The 25,427-nt window shown below is 40.4% G+C and overlaps 1 protein-coding gene across 1 annotated transcript in view; it reads left to right on the top strand.

Annotated features, from left to right (window-relative positions):
* The window catches only part of LOC134804019 (laminin subunit alpha), a 98,614-nt gene that overhangs the window by 18,304 nt on the left and 54,883 nt on the right, over positions 1-25,427 (top strand). Inside the window, exons 5-26 of the mRNA XM_063776873.1 lie at positions 423-593; positions 757-967; positions 1,054-1,263; positions 1,511-1,619; positions 2,524-2,608; positions 3,455-3,530; positions 3,944-4,081; positions 4,438-4,549; positions 5,108-5,283; positions 6,931-7,107; positions 7,582-7,704; positions 8,429-8,587; positions 8,917-9,170; positions 9,664-9,800; positions 11,259-11,397; positions 11,732-11,920; positions 12,237-12,572; positions 14,990-15,139; positions 15,915-16,053; positions 16,782-16,936; positions 18,009-18,168; positions 20,635-20,775. Of these exons, the coding sequence (XP_063632943.1) occupies positions 423-593; positions 757-967; positions 1,054-1,263; positions 1,511-1,619; positions 2,524-2,608; positions 3,455-3,530; positions 3,944-4,081; positions 4,438-4,549; positions 5,108-5,283; positions 6,931-7,107; positions 7,582-7,704; positions 8,429-8,587; positions 8,917-9,170; positions 9,664-9,800; positions 11,259-11,397; positions 11,732-11,920; positions 12,237-12,572; positions 14,990-15,139; positions 15,915-16,053; positions 16,782-16,936; positions 18,009-18,168; positions 20,635-20,775 (3,547 nt within the window). The remainder of the gene's footprint in view (positions 1-422; positions 594-756; positions 968-1,053; positions 1,264-1,510; positions 1,620-2,523; positions 2,609-3,454; positions 3,531-3,943; positions 4,082-4,437; positions 4,550-5,107; positions 5,284-6,930; positions 7,108-7,581; positions 7,705-8,428; positions 8,588-8,916; positions 9,171-9,663; positions 9,801-11,258; positions 11,398-11,731; positions 11,921-12,236; positions 12,573-14,989; positions 15,140-15,914; positions 16,054-16,781; positions 16,937-18,008; positions 18,169-20,634; positions 20,776-25,427) is intronic.

Below are 25,427 nucleotides of genomic sequence, written 5' to 3'. Positions count from 1 at the left end.
TTCCCCTTGGATATAAAATCTGCCCCTAAATCACCGCTGTGAAGATGACAATTCGCCGTACATTACTGGTCCAACAAGTAAATATATATTGCTACGTGCTTGTCAACCTGGATATGTAAGGATAATTGTCAGTGTCGGGTGTCAACTGTCAATAGTCAGCGTGGTGAAATAGGCACCAGTTGATATAGTAGCTTCTACAAGAAAAAGTGCCTGCGTCATATGGACTAACTCTCTCTCTCTCTTCCTTACTAGCTGATTTCGACCACAGCGACTGAATTATATTCCTTAGATGAGGATACTAAGCTGGTCCGCCCTCATTTGACTGCAGTAGCCAATCTTCGTCTGCTAGAACAACTAGTGTATTTAGATAGATTAGAAGACAAAAACGAATCTTTACATTAAATTCACATTTTCTCTCACAGATCCCAATTTCCTTGTTGAACTACCGTCCATCGGCGTTGAACTACTTTAACTCTTCCGTACTCCAAGCCTGGACCAGGGCTACCACCGTCCGCCTACGTCTGCTGAGGACCAAGAACTTGCTGGGTCATCTCATGTCCGTTGCTCGTCAGGACCCTACCGTCACTAGGAGAGTAAGTACGCCTTGGAGCTATTAGACTGGATCAGGGCCATGGCCGTCCGCCTCCGTTTGATGGACCAAGAACTATCTATAAGCCAGTAAATTATAATGTCATTGAAATCCGATTTGTGAAGTGGATTTTGCTGACCTTTTTCCTCTATCTTGTTTCCCCACAGTACTTCTACAGTATAAAAGACATCAGTATCGGAGGCCGCTGCATGTGCAACGGCCACGCGGACACCTGCGATCCGAAGCCCGACAGTGAGAACCTGCTGGTGTGCCGGTGCCAGCACAACACGTGCGGTCCTCAGTGCAACCAGTGCTGCAAAGGCTTCGAGCAGAAGAAGTGGAGGATCTCGCAGAATTGGAACCGGTTTGCGTGTGAACGTGAGTGAAACGTGGATTGAAATAGGACCTTAAATGCATGATCCCTGCTGAAATGTTTATAATAATCCTAAAATCTTCTTCAACAGCTTGCAACTGTCACAACCACAGCACGGAGTGCGTATTCGATTCCCTCATCGATGAGCAGCGTCTGTCCCTCGACATCCACGGACGTTACGAAGGCGGTGGAGTCTGCCAGAACTGCCAGCATAATACCGATGGCATCAATTGTAATAAATGTAAACCGACGTTCTACAGGCCTGTGGGGAAGAGATGGGATGAATATGATGTGTGCCAACGTAAGTAAATTTTCTTAGGCGATTAAAAACAGTAAAGAATGCAAATACAACTTCTGATAGTCTATTACCTGTTGTCATTGTCATTTTAAGGCTTATAATACGATTCCGCAATCTTTTCAAATGGTTTGAGGCGGAAATGAAAGCCAAAGCTTGTCTTCTAAGTACCAAGTTTACTTCGCAACGAGAAGTTTTATATAATACCAATTTGAAGTTCATACCCATACTTTTGAAATTTATAAATATCCAGCTTGCAACTGCGATCTCCACTACTCAACGGGCAACTGCGAGGAGGGCTCAGGACGCTGCGAGTGTCGCAAGGAATACAACCCGCCCAACTGTGACTCCTGCGCATATGGGTGAGACTGTGATTTTGAGAAATTGAATATTGGGCCTTAGCCGCGCACGTCAGTTGACGTCTTTGGCGATCAATAACAAATGAAAAATCCAGAACTTGCCACTAAAGTTTGAACCTTTAGTTCAGGGAATAGAGTTGATTTCGGCTTTGTTTGAAAATTGAACGAAACAAATGAAATGCGACTCTGTTCCAATTGAATATGATTTAAATTTCGTCGAACTGAATAGTACTATAGGTAGGACCTTGGGCCTTAGGAGGATAAATAATGGTTAAAAATCGATGATGGTAAAAAACCTTATAAGTATGTGCAATTCTTGCTGGCTAGACTCTATTTAATGTCATATGTGCCGAGAAAGTTTTGCGTGCATTACGTAGTTGGATGTGCACTCCGAATGCAGAGCGGCGAGGGACGGATGGCCTGGTATTGATGGTATGGACTTAGGCCCTTATTCATAAACGCGCTACAAATCTCAATTAGCTAATAATCGTTTGTCCTTATCTGTCATTTTGACTTATGTATTTGTAAGAAAGGGATAAAACATGATTTAACTAAATCAGGCCCGTAAAGTTTTATGAATAAGGGGGTTTATATATTATATTATGGACTTAGTATATTGGTGTTTGACGACCGGTCTGGCCTAGTGGGTAGTGACCCTGCCTGTGAAGCCGATGGTCCTGGGTTCGAATCCCGGTAAGGGCATTTATTTGTGTGATGAACACAAATATTTATTCCTGAGTCATGGGTGTTTTCTATGTATATAAGTATATATTTATCTATATAAATATGTATATCGACGCCTAGCGCCCATAGTACAAGCTTTGCTTAGTTTGGGGCTAGGTAGATCTGTGTAAGATGTCCCCTAATATTTATTTATTATTTATTTTACTATATCATATTTGTGCAGGTACTTCAACTATCCGAACTGCGAGCCTTGCACATGCAACCTGAATGGAACAGAAGGACAACACTGCACACCAGTAGAGGGCATTGTAAGTAGATGTGTTGAACAATATTTGAAGGGTACACGCCGACTTACAGTACACGGAAAGAACATGTCTAGTCACTCTGACAGGATTTTCAGTTATCGCGGTTTGAAAAAAACGATGTATGTACATAATTAACCATATTAGTTTCCTGTATAGGTGTTATGGAAGTAAAAAAAAGGAGTTATACAAATGATTACAGAGTTAACAGAAGCTGTAACTAATATAGGGCTCATCGAGGGCTCTACATTTTAAGATAAAAACCTCATTTTCCATAAAGAGTGTTTAGACATGTTCTTTAATATACTCTTCATTTGTATCGGCTTAAAATCTAAACAGACTGGAAATATAACGAAATGTTACATACATTGGAAATTACCAAATAACTTTTCGTTGGCATTCGTTATTACCAAACATTTTTTTGCAATCGTTGGCAACGCCAGGGGGCGAAACGGATCCTTTTGGGCATTCTCGGCTCCGTTCGGCTCAACATTGCTCCGAGCAATTAGCAATTATGGTTGCAACTTGACGTCCCTTTGCGTGTACGACCACAGATAAGATAATAATGGATTTTGACAACCCTAAATAGCCAAATGGGATAGTACCATACGTATGAAAGGGACAGCATGATTCGACCCTGAATCGCTGTCAAACTTCGGTTTTGAAATAAGCTAGTTTCTTTTCTGTACGGTAGTACCTACTATTATTTATTCTGAGGCAACGCTACATGGCTACATTACAGGGTGGACCAAATGGTTCCTCGAACGCCTCTACGCTTAATTACGAGTTGTAAATTAATCACTTTAATTACACATATTTGAAACTAAAATGTTGTTTTTTTTCTTTAAACAGTGTCCGTGCAAGTCTAACTACGCGGGTAAATCTTGTGAAATTTGCGCTGATGGCTTCTACTCACCGGAGTGCAAAGGTAATTTGGACAATATGTAGCCAAAATGTAGTGTTATACATAGTTTTTTTAGTATTTTACAAACGTCAGTTTCCGTACAAAAAGTCATCCATACAATATACATCAGACTAGTTTTTATGTTGGTGGATTCGTCGATCTATTCGCCCAAAGTTAAAACCGGCCGTTTTCGTTTTGAGTTCATAGATCGAAGAATCCAGTAACATAAAAACTTTTTTAAATATCTTTCGTTAAATTTAAATAATCACGATTATTTAGCAGTGGCGCTAGTGTGCACGTTGATGGTCTCTTAACATTGTACTGAAATGAAAAATGTCCTATACACATATTGTAAATACGAACGAATAATCATAGAACCAGTAATATCAAATGCAATATTGCAACATTGTGATAATGACGTTGTCTCTTACACGCAGACTGCGAGTGCAACACCATCGGATCTGTCTCCCAAGTGTGCGACAAGGATAGCGGCAACTGCACGTGCAAGAGCAAGTTTAGCGGACGAACCTGTGATCGGTGCGAGGCCGGCTATTTCAGCTATCCTACGTGCAGCCGTGAGTATTATTTATGATTTTATCACTACTTATTAGTTTTTTAAGAGTGTGTCTTGTTTGGTTCTCCTCATCAGTTAAAGAAAATCATTTTCGTATGTTGTTATTTATGAAGCCAATATCTAATAAGTCTGGTTCATTTCTTTTTTATTTCTCTCATCCAGTTTAATTTCTACTGTAAAATGGACCCTTATCCTATATTTCACTTCCACTAATTATGTATTGTATAAAATAAAGTATATGTTACTCAATTAATTTGAATCAATAAATTAACAAGTTTAAATTAGCTTAACTGTTATTATATTTTGTTATGTTATTAATTATTTTGTTATAATATGTTATATTGTGTTTCCAAACAGAATGTAACTGCGACACCACTGGAACGCAGTCAAGGATTTGCGACGATGTCTCTGGCACGTGTATATGCAAGGAAGGTTTCGGAGGAGCGCGCTGCGACCAGTGTCTCGCTGGGTAAGTCATAAAACTTTAGGAACACTGCCACCTTTAGGGTGTCCGCTAGTTGGCGCAGTTGAATGGAAGGGGTGAGCGGGTTAACGAAAAATAGTACTTCATGCACCTGCGCCACCTAGCGGACGCCCTTATACGCATTTCCTCCTGAACTTTTTTCAAATTGATTCTATCAGTAGTCTCGACGTAACAGTGAAGCACATGATATAAATATAACATTACTAATTTCTTTACAGTTAACTTAATTACTAAGCGTAGGTATTTCACTGAAATTATATACATATCCTACGCATGTAAGAAAACTTGCGGTGTCTACATTTACTTATTATTAATTAACGCTCCGTTGCTAATTTATTAACCATACTCATAAATATCGAAACCACTAGCTTGACCCAGTTTAACAATTTGTAAAAAAAAACGATAAAACTACCAGAAACTTTTTTTCTTATGTCCCTAAGGATGCTTAAAATCCTTTTCAAGTTTTCCCAAACAACCTGTAGTAGAAAACTATCTAAGTATTTAGTTATTTGTCATGAGTTCTACTCTTACTTCCCTTTCCAGTTACTACATGCAAGTCCAAGGCCGCGAGCGTGCCTGCGTCCAGTGCGAGTGTTCCACTACTGGCTCAACTTCGACCAGCTGTGCGGCTGACGGCAAATGTAACTGCCTGACCAACTTCGGTGGCAAACGTTGCGACCAGTGCTCACCTGGATACTACAAGTATCCTGAATGCTTGCGTGAGTAGTCAAAATTGTCTTTACTTCAAGGACTTCTTGACGCTGAAATTTACCGCACTCCTAGTTCTTTGTGTTGGTATGTTTATCGTACTAAATAAAATTTTGGGCACCCAAGGATAATAAAACTATATTACTTAAGCGACCAATTTAAGAATAAATCGTACTGGCCTCCATTGGAGTTTTGAAGAAAACTCTTGAATACAACCCCAAACAGGTTATTTAACCATCTACTTCTTCTTCTTCGCGTTATCTCGGCATTTTGCCATGGCTTATGGGAGCCTGGGGTCCTCTTGACAACTAATCCCAAGAATTGACGTAGGCACTAGTTTTTACGAAAGCGACTGCCATCTGACCTTCCAACCCAGATTGGAAACTAGGCCTTATTAGGATTAGTCCGGGTTCCTCACGATGTTTTCCTTCACCGAAAAGCGACTGGTAAATATCAAATGATATTTCGTACATAAGTTCCGAAAAACTCAATGGTACGAGCCGGGGTTTGAACCCGCGACCTCCGGATTGCAAGAGGCATGCTCTTACCGCTAGGTTACCAGCGCTTCTTACAAACAGGTTATTCAACCATAATAAAAGTAAATTTACGAGTGACCATGTTTTACTAAGATTCGAATTTTTATACAGTGATATTGCTGTCAATGCTTCACCTACATTTTAGTTTTACCGGGTAAGCAAAATAACTATGAGTGTATACAACAGTACCTATGATTTTTTTTTATATCGTCGTTACGCTTACCAAATCTTATATGTGCGAGATCTTAATAAAATGAATTAATACTTTATGTATTTTGTTGCTAGGTAACAATTTGTCAATCAAAAATCGAACACAGCTTTAAAAAGCGCAACGACGATAATATAGGTTCAAAATTAACATAGTTTTTATTTTATGTGTTTACGCCTCGAGTGCATCAAATACTACTCTAATTTAACACTTTTTAGCATTGCTGATTGAGCTGTGTGTGATGCGGTAACGAAAAATGACGTTGACGTGGCAAATATTGAATTCTCGTTAGCTCCAATTTGACATTTACTTTACGAACTGTCAAAAATGTGTCTCATAGTGGGCGTCATTGTCGCCCACCTCCAATATCATTGACCAAGTCGATTGCATTCAAAGACTACCCTCATCCTACTCTAACATTTAAAATAATTTGAAACGGAGTATTCAGGTATTATTATGTCGAATATTATTATCCTCGACATGGTTTGATCCAATTTGCGAGAATCGTCGTCTTGGAGCAACGACTCGCCTTTACTGGTCGAGGGCGCGAAATGTACTGCTGGCCAAAGTCCGACTCGCATAGCTGCTCACGACAGGCGGCATCGGCGGAGCAGCGACGTCACCGTTGCGAGGACGGTGCTACTTCTGTCAAGTTCATCCTACTCTTTACTACAAAACAAATTATCCTAGACTGTAAACAGGTAGCAATTTAGAAGCAAATACCTAGGGAATCCGTGCACACTGAAGGAGGCAGTTAGCAACCTGAAGCTTTTGCTAGATTTCGTGGAGGAGCTGGGGTGATTAGAGTAGCGCTACCTTGTTTCACTCAAAATATAAATGGATGTCGATTTGCGGAAAATGCCCAGCAAAACTAACTAACTTAGCTGCACTTTATAACGACTGACATATTTCAGCTTGCAACTGTGACGGATCCGGCTCCATCGGCTCGACTTGCGACGATGCCGGCAACTGCCACTGCAAGCCCAACTTCAACGGCATCAAGTGTGACAGCTGTAAGGAGAGCTTCTACAACTATCCGGCGTGTGAGGAGTGCAACTGCGATCCTAAGGGCGTTATCGCTTCTTTTGCTGGTAAGTTTATTATCTACTATCAAAGTTTTTTCTCTCTCTCTCTCTCTCTCTCTTAATCTTGTTACTTAGTTATTACCGTATCTTAATAATGAAGATTACGTAACATTGTTTTTTCAATCCTTTGCTTTGAGATGTATGGACCATTTACCCAACTAATGTGGATAACAAATTAAGTAAGTGTCCAGATCTTAAATCAGATCAAGTCGAGTAGTTTCACTAGTGTGTGCTCTAGATTCTTAAACACAATCAGGAAAGTTCGGTACTTTCACATCATATAGTGTATACTAGAAGCAGTATTTAATTTTAACGACCCCTTTGTATTTTAATGACACTTGCAAAGCCGATAGTCCTGGATATTTATAAATTGGTAATGGATAATTTAAAATAGAATGCTAATATTTTATGAATAATTAAAGTCAGTCTTATTTTTAATGCTGCTTTCAAACTGCTTGATAAAAATAATCTTTGTCCCAGGTTGCGGATCGGTGCCAGCAGGAGAGCTCTGTCAATGCAAGGAGCGCGTGCAGGGCAGAATCTGCAATGACTGCAAGCCACTCTACTGGAACCTGCAATATTATAACCCTCATGGGTGCGAAGGTACGTTTTCTGTTCTGTCCCCCGAGCCGCAAAAGCCTTTGAAAACCAATTAGAATTTGTTGCCTGAAAACACGGTAAATTGAATGAGTTTTTTAATGACTTGCAATGCTTTCATATTATTGTGTCAAGCTACAGTTACCTATTGGAAGATATTTTTGAAACACCATTTAAATCTGCTTCAGACATGACGAATTAGCTTTTCTTGGTGTCTAATTTTCATCAATCATAACTTACACCATTTATCATCCAGCGATGTTGGTGATGTTCATGGAAAGTTTCTAAAATCGCGAAACATTCCACACGGAACTTGAAAACTTCCTTTTATTCCTGTAAAATCCTCTCTGTCCTTTGAAATCTTTCTGCAACATGCTCATCATGATAGGTCTTCTTCTTCCCCGCGTTATCCCAGCATTTTGCGACGGCTCATGGGAGCCTGAGGTCCGCTTGACAACTAATCCCATGATTCGACGTAGGCACTAGTTTTTACGAAAGCGACTGCCATCTGACCTTCCAACCCAGAGGGAAAACTAGTCCTTATTGGGATTAGTCCGGTTTCCTCACGATGTTTTCCTTCACCGAAAAGCAATCAAATGATATTCCGTACATAAGTTTCGAAAATTCATTGGTACAAACCCCGGTTTGAACCCGCGACCTCCGGATTGAAAGTCGCACGCTAGGCCACCAGCGCTCATCATGATAGGTACTGATTAAAGTTCCTCTTCAGAATGCAACTGCGACGTGAGCGGCACCCTAGGCGGTCTGGGGTCATGCAACACGAAAACTGGACAGTGCATGTGCAAGCCAAACGTGGATGACCGCCAATGCTCCGAGTGCGCTGATGGATTCTACAATCTTGATGCTGGGAACATCTTTGGTTGCTCAGGTAAGATTCTTAGCAAAGTCGCCGATTCATAAACGTATTCTTACGGCCCGATTCGTACTTTAAGATACGTCAAATATTACGTCTAGAGTTAGACCAAGACAAGTCTGCAATGATTTTGATAGCACACACAGTTCAAGTGTTATTAACCTGCTAGCCTGCTACCTGTAATGATGTTTATGAAATCCAGAATTCTGTTACAATTTGTCAGATTTACGAGTATTACGTATAACCCTAGCTTCGCAAATAATTGATGTTTTGTTGACGAATGATGTTTGTATTGTATCTATGTGAGCAAACCACGCCCTTTAAACTCATTTCTCTTCCACCAGAATGCAACTGCGACGTTGGCGGCTCCACCGACAACAACTGCAACAAGACCACAGGTCAATGCTACTGCCACTCCCGTGTCGAAGGCCTCCGCTGCTCTCAGCCAATCAGAGCTCACTATTTCCCTACCCTCCATCAGTTCCGATACGAGCTAGAGGAAGGACAGACGCCGTCTGGTGCTGTTAGATACAGGGACTCTCAGGATGCGTTCCCGGGACACTCTTGGAAGGGCTACGTCATGTTTTCACTTCTACAGGTAAGTTTATTTGCTCCAAAGCTATCAGCCAATCAGAGCTCACTAAATCCCGCTTCACCAGCTCACACACGAGCTAGAGGAAGGAGAGACGCTTTAAGGCGCTCTCAGATATAGGGACTGTCAGGAGGTGTTCGCGAGACATTCTAGGAACGGTTACGTCATGTTCTCTCTGTTATAAGTAAGTTTTTTTGGCCCCAGACCTAATTTCAAGGCCACGAAGATCTCAGCTAATCAGAGTCCACTGTTTCCCCAAAGGGTTTGTTACTTCACGGACACCAGACCGTCAATATCTCCAGCTTCTCCTGAGCAACTCTTAGAGGCGAGACACTTGTCGAGTTTTGTATTTTGGGTGGTAGTTTGTTATATTTATTTGCGTATTTTATTTTTAATTAAATGTTCTTAATTGCAAACAATGTTCCCAGGTTCCCGGGAACATTGTTTGCATTTAATAACAAAGAATATTGTCAATACTACTAAAGTATTTATATTTCAGAATGAAGTCATCAACGTTGTACAACTGAGCAAGTCGTCTCTCTACCGCATGGTGGTCAAGTACGCCAACCCGCTCAAGGACCCGGTGGTCGCCACTATACTGGTCACCCCGGAGAACCCTGGAGATTCGCAACAGACGTGAGTACATTTAAAAAGCGTAATAAAAGAGAGTGCCTTTACCTTTCCTATGTGTTTCCTAGTCGTAGGTTCAAACCTCTGTTGTGCTGTATAGAGCACAAAAAAAATGTGAAGAGACACTGAAGAGATGACTTAAAAATTTAGTCAGGATCCTTATCGTACACAGACAAGGGGTTATAGTATGCATTTTCTCAAATGAGTTTTAGGCCTCAGAGCTCAGACCCTAATCCGTTAAACAAAAGCATTTTTGTTTAAAGCAAACATGTCGTAAAATAGCAATTATTGTGATAGTGTTAAGGTTGAAATTTAAGTAACAGTACGGTTACCATCAGTTTGTCACTGACATAAACGCCGTCGAGAACGTAATTTACTTTCTATACATCCCATTTGCACTGATATGCGAGTGCGAGCGAGATGTATAGAAAGTAAATTACGTTCTCGACGGCGTTTATGTCAGTGACAAACTGATGGTAACCGTACAGCTCATTCATGTGGGGCGATCGGTCGCCTGTGTGCGGCCTGTCAGGTAACAGAATGAGCTGTTTCATAAATTTGATCCTAATAAATAGGACTGTAAAATTTATTTTTAAACGAGTTTGTTCCCGTTCAGTCAGTAGCGGAAGCATTTGTAACCGCTCAACAAAAGAAATAAAGGCTTTTGTTTAACAGATTAGGGTGTGAGGCGTAAATAGTTATTTGTTTTACATGGGGGCAAAGTTGTTGTTTAACCGCTCGTGCTAATATTAATACCCGAGCAAGCGAAACATTCCAAAATTGAACCACGAGCGTAACGAGTGGTTTGATAAATGGAATCTTGAGGGTTGCGAGGGTTTCAAAGCACGAGGGTTAAACAAAATTTGCCCCCGAGTGAAACACAAATTTTTTCACCACACCGACCCGAAGCAAATATTAAATGTAAAATGTCAAACAAAATCAAACCAAATCAAATCCAAATTAATGTTATTAAATATTTATCATCCAAAATCATCATTTAATTTAGTCAATTCTACCATCAAACATAAGAAAACAAGTCAAAATTTGCATTTGATTATTTTGCCTCACATGTGAATAAAATGCAACTTTGCTATCAGTTTTTGAACTGCAAAGTAAGCCTTTCCGAGCTGGTGTGGTGAGAAATAATTTGAGAAAATGCATACTATAAGCAAATGCGAGCGCTATGACATAAGTAAACAGTAGAGTTGGATCATTATAGCAGAATGTTTTATCAATGTGACTTATAAGTGAAAGAGTGTAGTGTAGGGTTTTTTTTATCCAGTAAACGAACCCCTGCTTCGAAAGTCTTGGGGGCAATAAGCGTTATCAGAAATATTTTGAACTCAATAATTGAAAATTAGACGGCTTGTGAAAGGAAAGGGAGATAGTGTGCACTTTCATTTGCCCATGGTTTACAAAATCTAAATGCTTAATTTCCACACTTATACCACGAATGGCTTTCAGGCATAATGTGCTCCTAAGGCCAACAGTGAATCCGCAATTGGTAACAGTGGCGGGTGAAAAAGGAAACACCCCCTCACCCTTCGTCATGGACGCTGGAAACTGGACGGTGACCATCAAGACCAACAAGGAAGTGCTCATTGTAAGTATCTTCCCTGGTTGCGTACTAAAGGATAAGGGACATAGGTATAAGTTCCACCCTATGGTCCATGGTGGATACCATTATCCTGGAGAAATCAGGATGGTAAGCGGCCACTGTGGACGCTTGTAACTCCAGCCAGGTGTGTTACATGGACCCTTTAAAAATAGTGTACATTGTACAATCGTTTTTTTAAAGAACCCCGTATTGTAGACTATTCTGCATTTGGCGTCATATCATAAAGCAAGCACTTTCTAAGCTGGTGAAGGCCTTAATTGTTAAAATAATCCTCCTCATACTCTCAAAGGCGATAAATCTAACCTATAACTCTTCACAGGACTACTTCGTCCTTATACCAGAAGCGTACTATGAAGCTACAGTTCTCAAGAAGCTGGTAGACAGACCCTGCACCATCGGAGACCAGGATCTGTGCCGCGAGTTTAGGTACCCGAAGCTCAGCTCGTACCCAACCGTTGATGCCAGTGGGCTGACATCTGCTGCTAGCGATTACTTGGATGACAATGTGGTAAGTTGACTGTTTGATCTCTTTCTGGACTCTTTATGGTCATTTATTTTGTTCTCACGGAAACAAGGACTTGTCTGTTCTATTTGATAAGTTGAACACAGCTCGTATAAAATCTTTCGTACAAGTCAGATGAAATCAAAACACTGACATGAGAAAGCTTTTCTCACTTCATACAGAGATCTATTTAACATCTCATCTTCTCTTCGTAATCCTTATAATCCGATCAAGCTATACTGCGCAGACATTTCTCTAGGCAGAGTGTAGGAATGCTTCCATAATTAATCGTCAAAATCCTATTTTCTAAATTCTCTTCCAGCAACTGAAAGAACTCGGCGTACCAGCATCCACCATACCCGTTCTAGGCACCCAATCTCTCACCTACAACTGGATTATCAAACCTAATGGCCAATACATTATACTCGTCGAATACGTCACACCTGTCGACCGCAACGCTGTCGATATGGTCGGAAATCGCGCGAAGATCAATAGCATAATCAATGTCAACTTCAAGACTGGCGGCCAGGAGTCGCAGGGGAGATTGGTCCTTAATGAATGTCTATACACGAAGCCGTGTAGGCAGGTGGTGACTGATGATAAGGCTAGGGCGTTTGTGGCTGAGGTGTTCGATGAGAATAATGAACTTACACTGGAGGTGAGTGAAATTAAATGTTTTATCTATTAGTCTAGACAATTCTGGATTTAAGAATATCTCGTACATATCCCCTCAGAGTAACCTCACATAATAACTAGATTTTAATGAGGTTGATTTTTTTCATGTAACATTAATAGGGAATATTACTGATAACTCTGCGTAGAGGGTTACATATCAGAATACCGAAAACTGATTTACCTAATGTTGAATCACCTATGCTTGATTCACCTATTTTTAAATTACCTATCGATCATTTTACCTAAACATTGACTGACCTAAGTTTATAATACCTAAGCTCAAATAACCTAATGGACGAAACACCTAATGCACGATATACCTAATGCACGTTTTACCTACTGCACGTTTCACCTAAAGCTATTATACCTAATGCACGAATCACCTATAGCTGATATACCTAATGGACGATACACCTAAAGCTGATATACCTAATGAACGATGTACCTAAACTTGATTTACCTAATGGACGAAATACCTAAAACTGTTAAACCTATCGCACGAAATACCTAAAGTTGATATACTTCCTGAACGAATTACCTAATTTCGATATGCCTAACGCACGGAATACCTAAAGTCTATATACCTAGTACAAAATTCATATCATTTTGCCGAATGATCAAGTGGCAACTCCACCCAATAAATCGTATGATTTCCCAACCTTACAGTAGAAACTGTTTGTTTGGATAACAATTTAAAAATACACTTTTTGAAACGCTACTTTTTAGGTAGTAGAATGATTTCGTTAGTCTAATACAAAATTAGTTATGTTATCTTATCTTATCAAAAACTAAAGTTAACATCATGACGATGAATAAAAGTCGGTTTTGGCACTGTTTGGTCGTAGTTAACCTAACACGCTCCTCCTCGCTTTGCTCGTCATCGCACCTATCTCGACTTCTTGTATGTCCTAATAATATTCTACTAAACAATAATTATATTTTTGATTTTAGGTACATATTTCGTTCATTAAGTGCATCGACTTCAGGTATTTCGTGCATTAGGTGTATCAAATTTAGGTATTTCGTTCATTAGGTATGTTAACTTTAGGTAATGCGATCATTAGGTATACCGACTTTAGGTAATTCGTGCAGTAGGTATGTTAACTTTAGGCAATTCGATCATTAGGTATACCGAGTTTAGGTATTTCGTGCATTAGGTATACCAACATTAGGTGTTTCGTGCATTAGGTATATTAGCTTTAGGTATTTCGAGTATTAGGTGTTTCAACTTTAGGTAAATCGAGCATAGGTATTCTGAGCTTAGGTAAACCAATTGTAGGTGAAACGTGCAATAGGTAATTCATTCATTAGGTGTTATGAGCTTAGGTTAACTGATCAATAGGTATTTAAAAAAATAGGTGAAACGAGGTGATTCAACATTAGGTAAATAGATTTTCGGTATTCTGATATGTAACCGCGTAGAGGACGTCACTAGGTCAATCACATGGCCTACCGTGAAATACGACAGTCGAAAGTTCGGATTCTGTGTCACTATCACTCTTGTCTATTCGATCGATAGAGAGGCAGATAAAGAAATTTCGATTTTCGCGTTTCGCGGTAGGCCACCTGTAAACAAACCGCCTTGATGCATCAATGTCATAGTGAAAACTTGTCAAAAAACTCTTTAAGGCGTAGTATGTATGTACAAGTTACTCTATGGTTTACTAAACAAATTAGTGCTGCACTCTGGCGGCAGAACATTGCTGTAATACTCCCTATTCTATTTAAAATACATATATTTATAGCGCTTACTGGCTTTAACAGAATTTTTCAGTGATTGGGATAGAAGATGCAGCATATACATACCAATCCCTTAAAACATATTTTATTATTATTACTTATATCTTTATTTATCTTTTATCTTAGGCTAGGTTTTCATGAATATAAAAGTAAAAAACCAAAAATAATACAAAATGCATATAAACATATTATAAAAAACCTAACCTAGGGTGCCGCCAGCAGTGGGGCAAGGCCCAAGCTGCCGGTGGTCAGGGCCGCAGAGTGAGGAACCGACGTATACGCGCCACGCGCCTTCTCCAAAATTATCGTCTTTTGCATCTGAACCTTGATCCAAGCACCCAGCAGCACCACCCAGTCTCTCTAGGTGTTGATTGAGACTCTTCGCTATGAGACCGTTCGCTGACACGACTATCGGAACAATGATCGTCGAGTTAACATCCCACATGGCGGTAATCTCGTGAGCCAGGTCTAGGTTAAAATAGCAGATAGAGTTTGTGCGGAAAGATAAGAGTCGTGGAATGTTTGGGGCCCAATACTCTTCTCTTTCCTCATAGACTCTACGTAGTCTACGTGCACATCAATCACAAAACTATCGGCGTTAGCCGCAGATGCAAAATATTTTAGCATTATAACATTGATTTCGATTTTATATTTCTGCAGGGCAACGCAGACAACCTGGCTGGCATAAAGTCAATCACGGCGATACCACAATCTGAATGGCACCTGGCCTACATTACGCCCAAACCGTACACGCTGAGAAGAAATGGCGAGACTTTCGTCAATGGGTTCGACAACGCCAATACTAAGGAGGTATTTATACAAATTTTGACTACCATTTCTCGTATTTAAACATGGCTAGCAAAGATTCAAGTTTGAGTTTAGTTAGGTTATACATACATGCACATACATATATAATCAATCACGCCTATTTCCCGGAGGGGTAGGCAGAGACCACGGATTTCCACTTGCTACGATCCTGACCTGACATAGGTTACCTCTTTCGCTTCCTTCACTTTCATAACATTCCTCATACACGCTCGCCGGTTTAGGGTGCTCTTGACCTGGCCTTCCTTCAGGATTTACCCAGGTTCTTCAGGTCTACCCCTTCCAGATCCCGCTTCTACTTCTCCCTTTTATACTCTGTTAGCCTTAGTTAGGTTATATTATATTACACAATAAAAATGTCCCTTTGCTATTGCGAAGCAAATTGCTAATAAAATTTTGGTATATGGAGTGTCATTAGCAAGAAACGTCCCGTTTGGACGATGTTCGTCCCCCTTTAAGGATGACTCACGCTAGACCGGGCCGGAGCTTCCGCCGCTTCGTTTTATTTGGAAAGCACCACGTGATCACTGATCAGCCGTCATAGAAAATTACATGTCGGACGCCTCGGCCCGGGCACGGCCCTGTGTAGCGTGGCTCATCCTTGTAGAATGGTGATTCGGAAGCATCAAGGACCAATATTATATTATCTCTATCCCTTCTTTAGACACGCTTCTTCTTGTAGGATTAAAAATGCTCATGGTTTCTCGGTTTGTGGTGTCAACTTTTTCGACATTCGAGTTGACATTAAACTCATTTCCAGGTCAAAATAGAGCCATCGGACAACAGTACGACCCCGGCTTTCGTAGTGGCTGGGTCGAAGCCTGTGACTGTCGATATTTCTGTACCCACACCTGGACCATACGAGTTCTTGCTGCACTACCACCAGCCTGATCATCCAGGTAACTCATATTAATACTTTCAGAAAATATTGAGCCGTCTCTAGAGAAGGTTTAAGGAGAACCTAGTCTTAAGACTAACAAGTAAAAAAAAAAACAACATTTGAGTCGGATCCTAAAAGACTTGTGCCTTCAAGCAACACCGGCTTCCGACACGTCGGAAGGTAGGAGCCCAAGCGATATCTTGCCGTACAAATCGTTCTGCTATTTCTTGCGTGGGAAAACGTGCACACAGTCGCACTTCTCACTCGCTACATAAAATTCCAATCTGAAATGACGACACAAATACATATAAAATGGCACACGTCAAACGGCGCGATTCGGGAAATCAATTAGACATTCACTATACCTATATGAAATAGTAAAGATATGGGACGTTCCACCAAAAGGTACCACTGCCCCGGCTGAATATTGGAGCGGCGTTAATAATAGTTTAAGCGCCAGCCGCCATAAGGTACCTTTTGCCGTGGAACGTCACATATCTTTACTATTTCATATCTAGCGAATCTCTAAATCATTTCCCGAATCGCGCCGAAAGACAAATCTTGTACACCTCGATCTCTTTTTGTGTACGGATGAGTCACAACACGCACCGCGCTAGTTGTGTGCATGCCTAGTTTAGCATTGTGCTTCGGCAGAGGGCTATAGTCAAGTATAGTGTGAATGCCGACTCCTTTCCCGGTGTTGCTTGTACATACCAGATGGTATGAAAACTCAAGTTTTTCTTCCAGAGAGCTCCATTGACGTGACCATCTCCTGTGGTAACAATATCCACGCTGGTCGTGTCACCCTACCGTTCTGCGGTTCTTCATCAGGATGCAGGGAACTGCTTAAACTACCGAGCGAGATATTTGATGTTACTGACAACTGCTCATTGACATTTGAGGTAAGACTTTGAGAGTAATAGCGTCAGGCGCTGGTGGCCTACTACCGGTAAGAGCGGTCAACTTTCAATCCGGAGGTCGCGGGTTCAAACCCCGGCTCGTACCAATGAGTTTTACGGAACTTATGCACGAACATTTGATATTTACCAGTTGCTTTTCGGTGAAGGAAAACGTCGTGCGGAAACCGGACTAATCCCAATAAGGCCTAATTTCCCTCTGGGTTGGAAGGTCAGAGCCATCTGAGCGACTGCCTAGTCGCTTTCGTAAAAACGAATGCCTACGTCAATCCTTGGGATTAGTCAGGTCGCCTCTATTGTCAGGGCGTTAGAGGCGTGTTTAGATAGTCCTCAAGACCGAATATAAAAGCTACTTAATTATAATAGTGCATAATCTTAGCAAAAAGATTATATAAAAATGCCAAGATGCCAAATCGTTTGCGCCGTAGCGAACGAAACGCTAAAATGTCTCTCTGTCGCACTTATATGTAAGTGTGATAGAGAGACATTACCGTTTCGTTCACTAACGGGGCACTGGTGTATAATTTGTTGGTAAGGTAGGGTTAGTATCTGTTAAACATAACATTTTTATATGTATATACATATATATGTGTGTGTATGTATGTATATGTATCGTATTTTATTTTTATTTGTATGATATACTGTTTTGTATTGTGGTTTTTCTGTGCTAGAATTCTTATATTTAATATGAAACACCTACTGACATGACATAAATGTATTAATTTCCGCTACCTAAAGCTTCTCTGGAAGAGATCGCTTTTTAGCGATAAGACCGCCTGTTGTTTAACCTCTTCTTCCTGTATTATTTGTATTATTTTCTGTAATGAGGTGTGCAATAAAGAGTATTTGTATTGTATTGTATTGTATTGTATTGTATTGTATTGTATTGTATTGTATTGTATTGTATTGTATTGTATTGTATTGTATTGTATTGTATTGTATTGTATTGTATTGTATTGTATTGTATTGTATTGTATTGTATTGTATTGTATTGTATTGTATTGTATTGTATTGTATTGTATTGTATTGTATTGTATTGTATTGTATTAATCCACAGGGTGCGGACAGCAAGGGTGTGTCTCTCCAGAGCGTGCTGATCATCGAACCCCGCTACTTCACGGAGTCGGTGCTGGTGGAAGCCAACATGATGGACTATACCAGGGAATTCATCACCAAATGTGCTAGCAACCATTATTACATCGAGCCTGAGGTCACAGGTAACTTCTAACGCCTATTTAACCGACCGGTCTGGTCTAGTGGGTAGTGACCCTGCCTATATAGCCGATGGTCCCGGGTTCGAATCCTGGTAAGGGCATTTATTTGTATGATTATACAGATATTTGTTCCTGAGTCATGGTTGTTTTCTATGTATTTAAGTATTTATATATTATATATATCGTTGTCTGAGTACCCACAACACAAGCCTTCTTGAGCTTACCGTGGGGCTTTGTCAATTTGTGTAAAAATGTCCTATAATATTTATTTATTTATTTAAAGAAAGAGAAAGATTTTTTGAGAGAAAGCAGGGAATTTGTCGCCAGTAAACATTATTAACTATTATATCGAGTCTACAGTCAAAGTACAAGAGTTAGTCATTTCCTTATTTCAGGGGACATGACAACATACACAGTTGTAGTATTTGATAGTGGAACTAATACAGGAATGAAAAAAACAGTCTTTTACAAATGTGGCACTTATCATATGCGCATCAACGCACCAACTTTTTTTCGCACTGCAAAACGATTTTTCTACTATGGAATTTATATGAAACACTTAGCATGTGACGTCACAATCAAATTACCTACTCTTATTTGTAGTGTAGTTTTATACGGGTTTTGAATTGAAATTGTGTCTAAACATAACTGTCTGTTTCTCTAATAATCTTCTGGTGCTTTATTTCATGCATGGTGTAAAATAATTTATTTTTCTCAAACATGCAATGAAATGTCATCACTCCGGGCGTTATATTATCAGGCTTCGAAGTATCACGTTTAGGGCGGAGCAACTCCAGAGAACTGTAAAGGAATTTCATACAAAATTTAAGGCCTAGGCCGGGAATTAATTTTTTTTAATTTTCCATTTCACAGATATGTGTGACACACCATCGTGGCATTCAGCCATTAAAGTGATAACACACTATCGCACCGCTTTAAAAAAAAACTATAGGCAGTTTATGGTTAATTCATAATTCATAATTTTTTATTGCATGAAAGTGAGTACAAAAGGTGTTAGCATATATGGTACGATTTTTTTTTTAATCTTTATAGGGCTGTATCTCCTAAACCGTGCGTCGCAGCGCAAAAATAATAAAATGTTCGTTCCTCTGTAAGAAACCCTTGATTAATATTTAAAAAAAAGGCACTAAAAAGAAAAAAAAAACAAAAAAAACTTTATAATGCTGTATCTCCTAAACCGTACGTCGTAGCGCAAAAATAATCAAATTTTCGTTTCCCTTTAGGAAACCCCTTAATAAAATTTAAAAAACACGAAAAGAAAAAAAAGAAAATAAAAGCAAAAAAAATATTTATTAAAATATATAAAATAAAATATGTATAGTCGTAGCACAAAAATAATAAAATTTTCGTTCCCCTTATGAACCCCACGCACTGAATAACCTATCACATTAGGACATGAAACAATCATCATCATCAATTTTTATTATTATTTCATTGCATGTTTAAGAAAAGCACTATACATACCTCGGCGTGAAAAGGGGTTGTCGGCCTCATAACTATCCGGCCTCACTACGTTCGGCCGTCTATATGCATTCGGCCGGCAACCCCTTACTTCCCAGCCTCTGTAGTAATGTACTATTAAATACAGTAAAATACCCTATTGCATCGCTTACGGCCACGACATTGCGCTACTGGCGACGGCGGCGGCGGCAGCCATAGGTTGGAGCGAGACACAGCGATCGGACCTTTGGACCTATGGTTGCCGCCGTCGTCGCCAGTCGCGCAATGTCGTGGTGGGGCCGTTAATGTCTTAAAAACTCGATTTGTAAAAATCCGCATAACAGTGCAATTTTCCATTTCCGTTATCCAAAAATGGATCTATTTTGCCCAAATACCAATTAGGATTGTTCATTTTTTAGACCCCATCTTTAGAGCACCGCACAAACCTGTTCGCGGTGCTCTTATGGGATCACTTCGGTCTTGCAAATCGGTTAAGTGCGTTTTTCTCAAAGACAGTTTGGTGTAGTTACCTAAAATTTGGAATAGTTATTTTAGATATAGGTTAATTAAGGATACCAATTTGAATGATTTAGTAATTCGTGGCTCAGTTACCTATGCAACTATCTTTTACTGCAATAATATGTACTATAGTACGTCTTTCTTTTGTCTCGCCATCATTATATCATCCGAAAACCGGCAAGGGAAAGGCGCTGAAATATACAATAACACTGTTTGTATACATTCCTCCTGTCCTAGTGAATTTATTTTTTAAATAATTGTTTTTAATTTATTTATTGTGAAACTGCTGACATACGATTGTAATTTAATAATCTTGAATGAAATTTTGATTGTCAGTGTCATTTTTCGTACTTATTTATTCATAATGTAAAAAAACTGACAATCACAATATAAATTCCAAAAAAATTACCATGTGTATTTTTAAGTGACATTGTATAATATTGTGAGATAAATAAATCATATCATTATCATATCATTGTTTTGCCCCAGGATTCTGCCGCGACGCCGTGTTCTCAATAACGGCGGAGTACAACAGTGGGACGCTGTCATGCGCTTGCGACGTTGAGGGGTCCACGGACTTCGAGTGCGAAACATTCGGTGGGCAGTGCAAGTGCCGGGAGAACGTTGTTGGTAACTAACTTTTTTTTTATCTATGTTGTATCATTTGTGTGAGTCAATCGGTCCTCGCTAGAAATATGGGCGGCCGGTTGCTCTTTGTCGGATAGAAGCTATATGTGATTAGGTGCATATTACAGATTTGTTGGTAACTGACTAAGCGCCACTTGCACCATTTCACTTAGCCGGGGTTAACCGGTTAAACCTAGAGATGGTTACCAGTACAATTTGACACTGGGACCTGGGTAAACGGTTTAACCGGTTAACCCCGGGTTAATTGAGATGGTGCAAGTGGCCCTACGCTACGTATACGTTAACAGCTTTCATTTACTTGTGTAACACAATTTTATCAGAATGGCATGAAATATAGAAATAGTTATTTACGATACTAGTGCGCAAAAGAGGAAATTCGAAACGAGTGGCGATAAATTAGAACACGACCGAAGGGAGTGATTTATATTGACACGAGTTGCGAATTACCTATTCGTACGTGTATCGTACAACGTTTTACAGTACATATGGCCCTTTAAACTTTTGACATACGCACGGAAAGTAATATGTACTGTAAATTTATTTTTCATCACACTTGCTCGAAAAATATCTTATTTCATGCTGGTGTACTGAAGGACAGGCCTATATTGTTCCCGCGGGAGTTATGGATTGTGAAAAAAAGCTATACCTCCGTAGGGTGTTACGTGGAGAAATAAGAGGGAGGCCTTTGCCCAGCAGTGGGAGTTGGGACAATATGGGCTCATAATCCATACTCCATATTATTAATATTATTAAAGGAAGTCTGTCTGTCTGTCTGCTACCTCGTCACGCTTAAACCGCTGAACCGATTTAGATGAAATTTGGTACTGAGATTGTTTGAGTGCCGAGTACATAGGATAGTTTTTATCCCAGAAATTATCCCTTAAAGGGGTGGAATTTTGTATGGGGACTTAACAACAACTGCACAACAAACTTTGTCAATGAACTGTCCCGCCCGCGCGGTGTAGCACCGGCGCTGGTGCACGATTTAGTTGAAATTTGGTATAGAGATAGTTTGAGTCCCGGGGAAGGGCAAAGGGTAGTTTTCATTCAAGAAATCATCCTTTAAGGGGGTGAAAAGGAGGGTTGAAGTTTGTATGGGGAATAAACAAAACGCAGATTGAATAAAATAATAGCTACCTAACTATAGTAACAGCATGGGCAGTCATGGGACATGTAAGAGGAAATTTGGAGTATTTATGATATTTCCCTTGTACATGTAAACTCTCTCCGCTTAGCGTGTTAAAAGATGAAAGTCCTATCCGCCTTTCATGTTTTAGGCGTGTTGTATCAAAGATACTGCAATGAGTTTCCACATAATTAACAAATTAAAACTATGCTTTTTTTCTCAAGTCATGGACACCAAAGCTCCAGTAATGGGCCCCCGGTAATGGACGTGGATCCAGTAATGGGCCTCCTATAATGGACATTGCTCTATCAGTATAAAATATTGAAATGGGGAATAAGTTATGGCAAAAAAATCAATTTTTGGTATAAGCTTTTATCGCTGAATGTATTTTTCTTTCCACAGCCAATTATTATTGTATTAGATTCATCGAGACAATTCTAATATACCCAAACACAATTAGTTCGGGTTTATTGCGATAAAGTTCCCATGGCCACCTCCTGTCTCCATCATCAGATCAAGTCCATGTTCTCATAATATTGCATTATCATCCGATTTGCATACTTAATTACGTACTTACACAAAATTTCAACTGAATCGGAAATCGAAAAGTGGGTCAAATTCAGCTACCAAGATTTGACCCACACTAACTAACAAGGCAAGTTAAATAAAAGTTTGGAAAAACGATATTAATTTATCCTAAGTCCGAGAATACCTCCTGGTTGACATATTTCGTAACTACATTTTACTTCTGTATTGTTTAAAACATGAAATTATGGTATGGCAAGCATCATTATGTCAATTGTCCCATCATAGGAGGTATGCAGTTTTACAGCTCCTATAATGGGATTGGGCCAAATACCACTATTTTTACACGACTGCCCAAAAAAAAGAGTGTATTGTTTTCAGCGTTCATGTTTGTATGTATGTGAGTTTCTTTATTCCACCTTAACTTCTGATAGCCTTAACCGATTTAGACGTATGTTACATCATTAGAATCCTTACGTCATCCCGGGTGACATAGGCTATGTGACGTCATTATAAAAACAATATGGCGGACTTAATACGCCATATTACGCAACCTTTAGAAAAAAATATCGTGCAAACCTATCGAGTAGGGTATCAAAATGAAGGGCTGTGAAAGCCGATTAATAATATATACGCAACATGTGGGTTTAAGTTTAAGTTTGAGAAAGTAAGAATTGACAAAATATGTTAAGAAAAGCTTATCTCATAAAACCAAATATTATTATTGAATGGGACATTAAAAAGAAGGGGTTTGACCGCTGATCATAAAAAAATATAATTTTATTATATTAGGTACAGTATACTACTCATAGTTTTTAATACACCTTCTAAATTGCGCTAATGGAATCGAAAAGTTTAAAATATAGCTTCTATTTATTAATCGATATGATGCAGTCTCTCTAAGCTAACTCTGCACCAACTTTGGTAGAACAAATTGTGAAAGTATCATAATAACCGTATGTTTTTATTTAATTTTAACATTTATGATGATGATATTTTCACACTTTGTCTTAGCGAATGCTATGCAAAGTCAGCTTGGTATTTTCTGGATAAATGATTTCTTCTAAAAAAAATTGTAGATTCTTTCCTAGGACGCCCGACGTACGTGGCGCGCTGTACGCGTTCCAAAACCGGGCGCCTTCGGTGTCCTCATACTAAAAGCGTCGGGCGTAGCCCGACGTACGTGACACGCTGTACGCTTACCAAAGCCGGGCGCCTTTCTGCGTCCTCATACTCAAAGCGTCGGGCGTAGCCCGACGTACGTGGCGCGCTGTACGCGTTCCAAAACCGGGCGCTCGCATACTAATAGAGTCGGGCGTAGGTAGCCCGACGTACGTGGCGCGCTGCGCGCGGTCCAAAGCCAGGCGCCTTCGACCTTCTCATACTAAAAGTGTCGGGCGTAGCCCGACGTACGTGACACGCTGTACGCTTGCCAAAGCCGGGCGCCTTCAGCGTTCTCATACTCAAAGCGTCGGGCATAGCCCGACGTACGTGGCGCGCTACGCGCGGTCCAAAGCCAGGCGCCTTCGACCTTCTCATACTAAAAGTGTCGGGCGTAGCCCTACGTACGTGACACGTTGTACGCTTACTAAAGCTGGGCGCCTTTGGCGCCCTCATACTCAAAGCGTCGGGCATAGCCCGACGTACGTGGCGCGCTGCGCGCGGTCCAAAGCCAGGCGCCTTCGACCTTCTCATACTAAAAATGTCGGGCGTAGCCCTACGTACGTGACACGTTGTACGCTTACTAAAGCTGGGCGCCTTTGGCGCCCTCATACTAAAGCGTCGGGCGTAGCGCGACGTACGTGGCGCGTTGTACGCTTACCGAACCCGGGCGCCTTCGGCGCCCTCACACTTAAAGCGACGTACGTGGCGCGCTGTACGCGTTCCAAAGCCAGGCGCCTTCGACCTTCTCATACTAAAAGAGTCGGGCGCAGCCCGACGTACGAGACACGCTGCACGCTTACCAAAACCAGGCGCCTTCGGCGTTCTCATACTCAAAGCGTCGGGCATAGCCCGACGTACGTGGCGCGCTGCGCGCGGTCCAAAGCCAGGCGCCTTCGACCTTCTCATACTAAAAGTGTCGGGCGTAGCCCTACGTACGTGACACGTTGTACGCTTACCAAAGCTGGGCGCCTTTGGCGCCCTCATACTAAAGCGTCGGGCGTAGCGCGACGTACGTGGCGCGCTGAACGCTTACCAAACCCGGGTGCCTTCGGCGCCCTCATACTTAAAGCGTTGGGTGTACCCCGACGTACGTGGCGCGCTGCACTCGTTCCAAAGCCAGGCGCCTTCGGCGCCCTCATACTAAAAGAGTCGACGTACGTGACACGTTGTACGCTTACCAAATCTGGGTGCTGGAGGCGCCCTCATACTAAAGGAGTCGGGCGTAGCCCGACGTATGTGACGCGCTGCACGCGGTCCAAAGCCAGGTGCAAATCATAAAACATATGGTTGGTTTAAAAAATCTAAAAAGTATAAAATAAAATAAATTAATTAAAAATTAAAAAACACGACTGCGAAAAAGCGAACTGAAAAGACAAAAATAATTTATAGTTGTGTTAGTTACCCAGTCACATGATTGATATTTTTCATTGACTGTACCTGTGTATTTTATTTCGATTGCAGTCGGGGACCTTTTAAATGGGAAAATGTCAATACATCAAGGTCCCCGACTGCAATTGAAATAAAATACACAGGTACAGTCAATGAAAAATATCAATCATGTGACTGGGTAACTAACACAACAATAAATTATTTTTGTCTTTTCAGTTCGCTTTTTCGCAGTCGTGTTTTTTAATTTTTAATTAATTTATTTTATTACATCTGTGGAGTCACAACATAGTGTGTTGTATACCTTATCTCATGGTAAATGCAATTAACAAAACACATTCTAGTTTTCATCAAGTATTAATTAATTAAAATTTAATAAATTAACTCACCTCTCTTAGCGAAGTTGTTAAGAATTTTTAGTGATATTTTTTTT

This window comes from Cydia splendana, chromosome Z (assembly GCF_910591565.1).
Source record: "Cydia splendana chromosome Z, ilCydSple1.2, whole genome shotgun sequence".
Classification (NCBI taxonomy): Eukaryota; Metazoa; Arthropoda; class Insecta; order Lepidoptera; family Tortricidae; genus Cydia; species Cydia splendana.
This window is presented reverse-complemented; position numbering and strand designations above follow the sequence as displayed.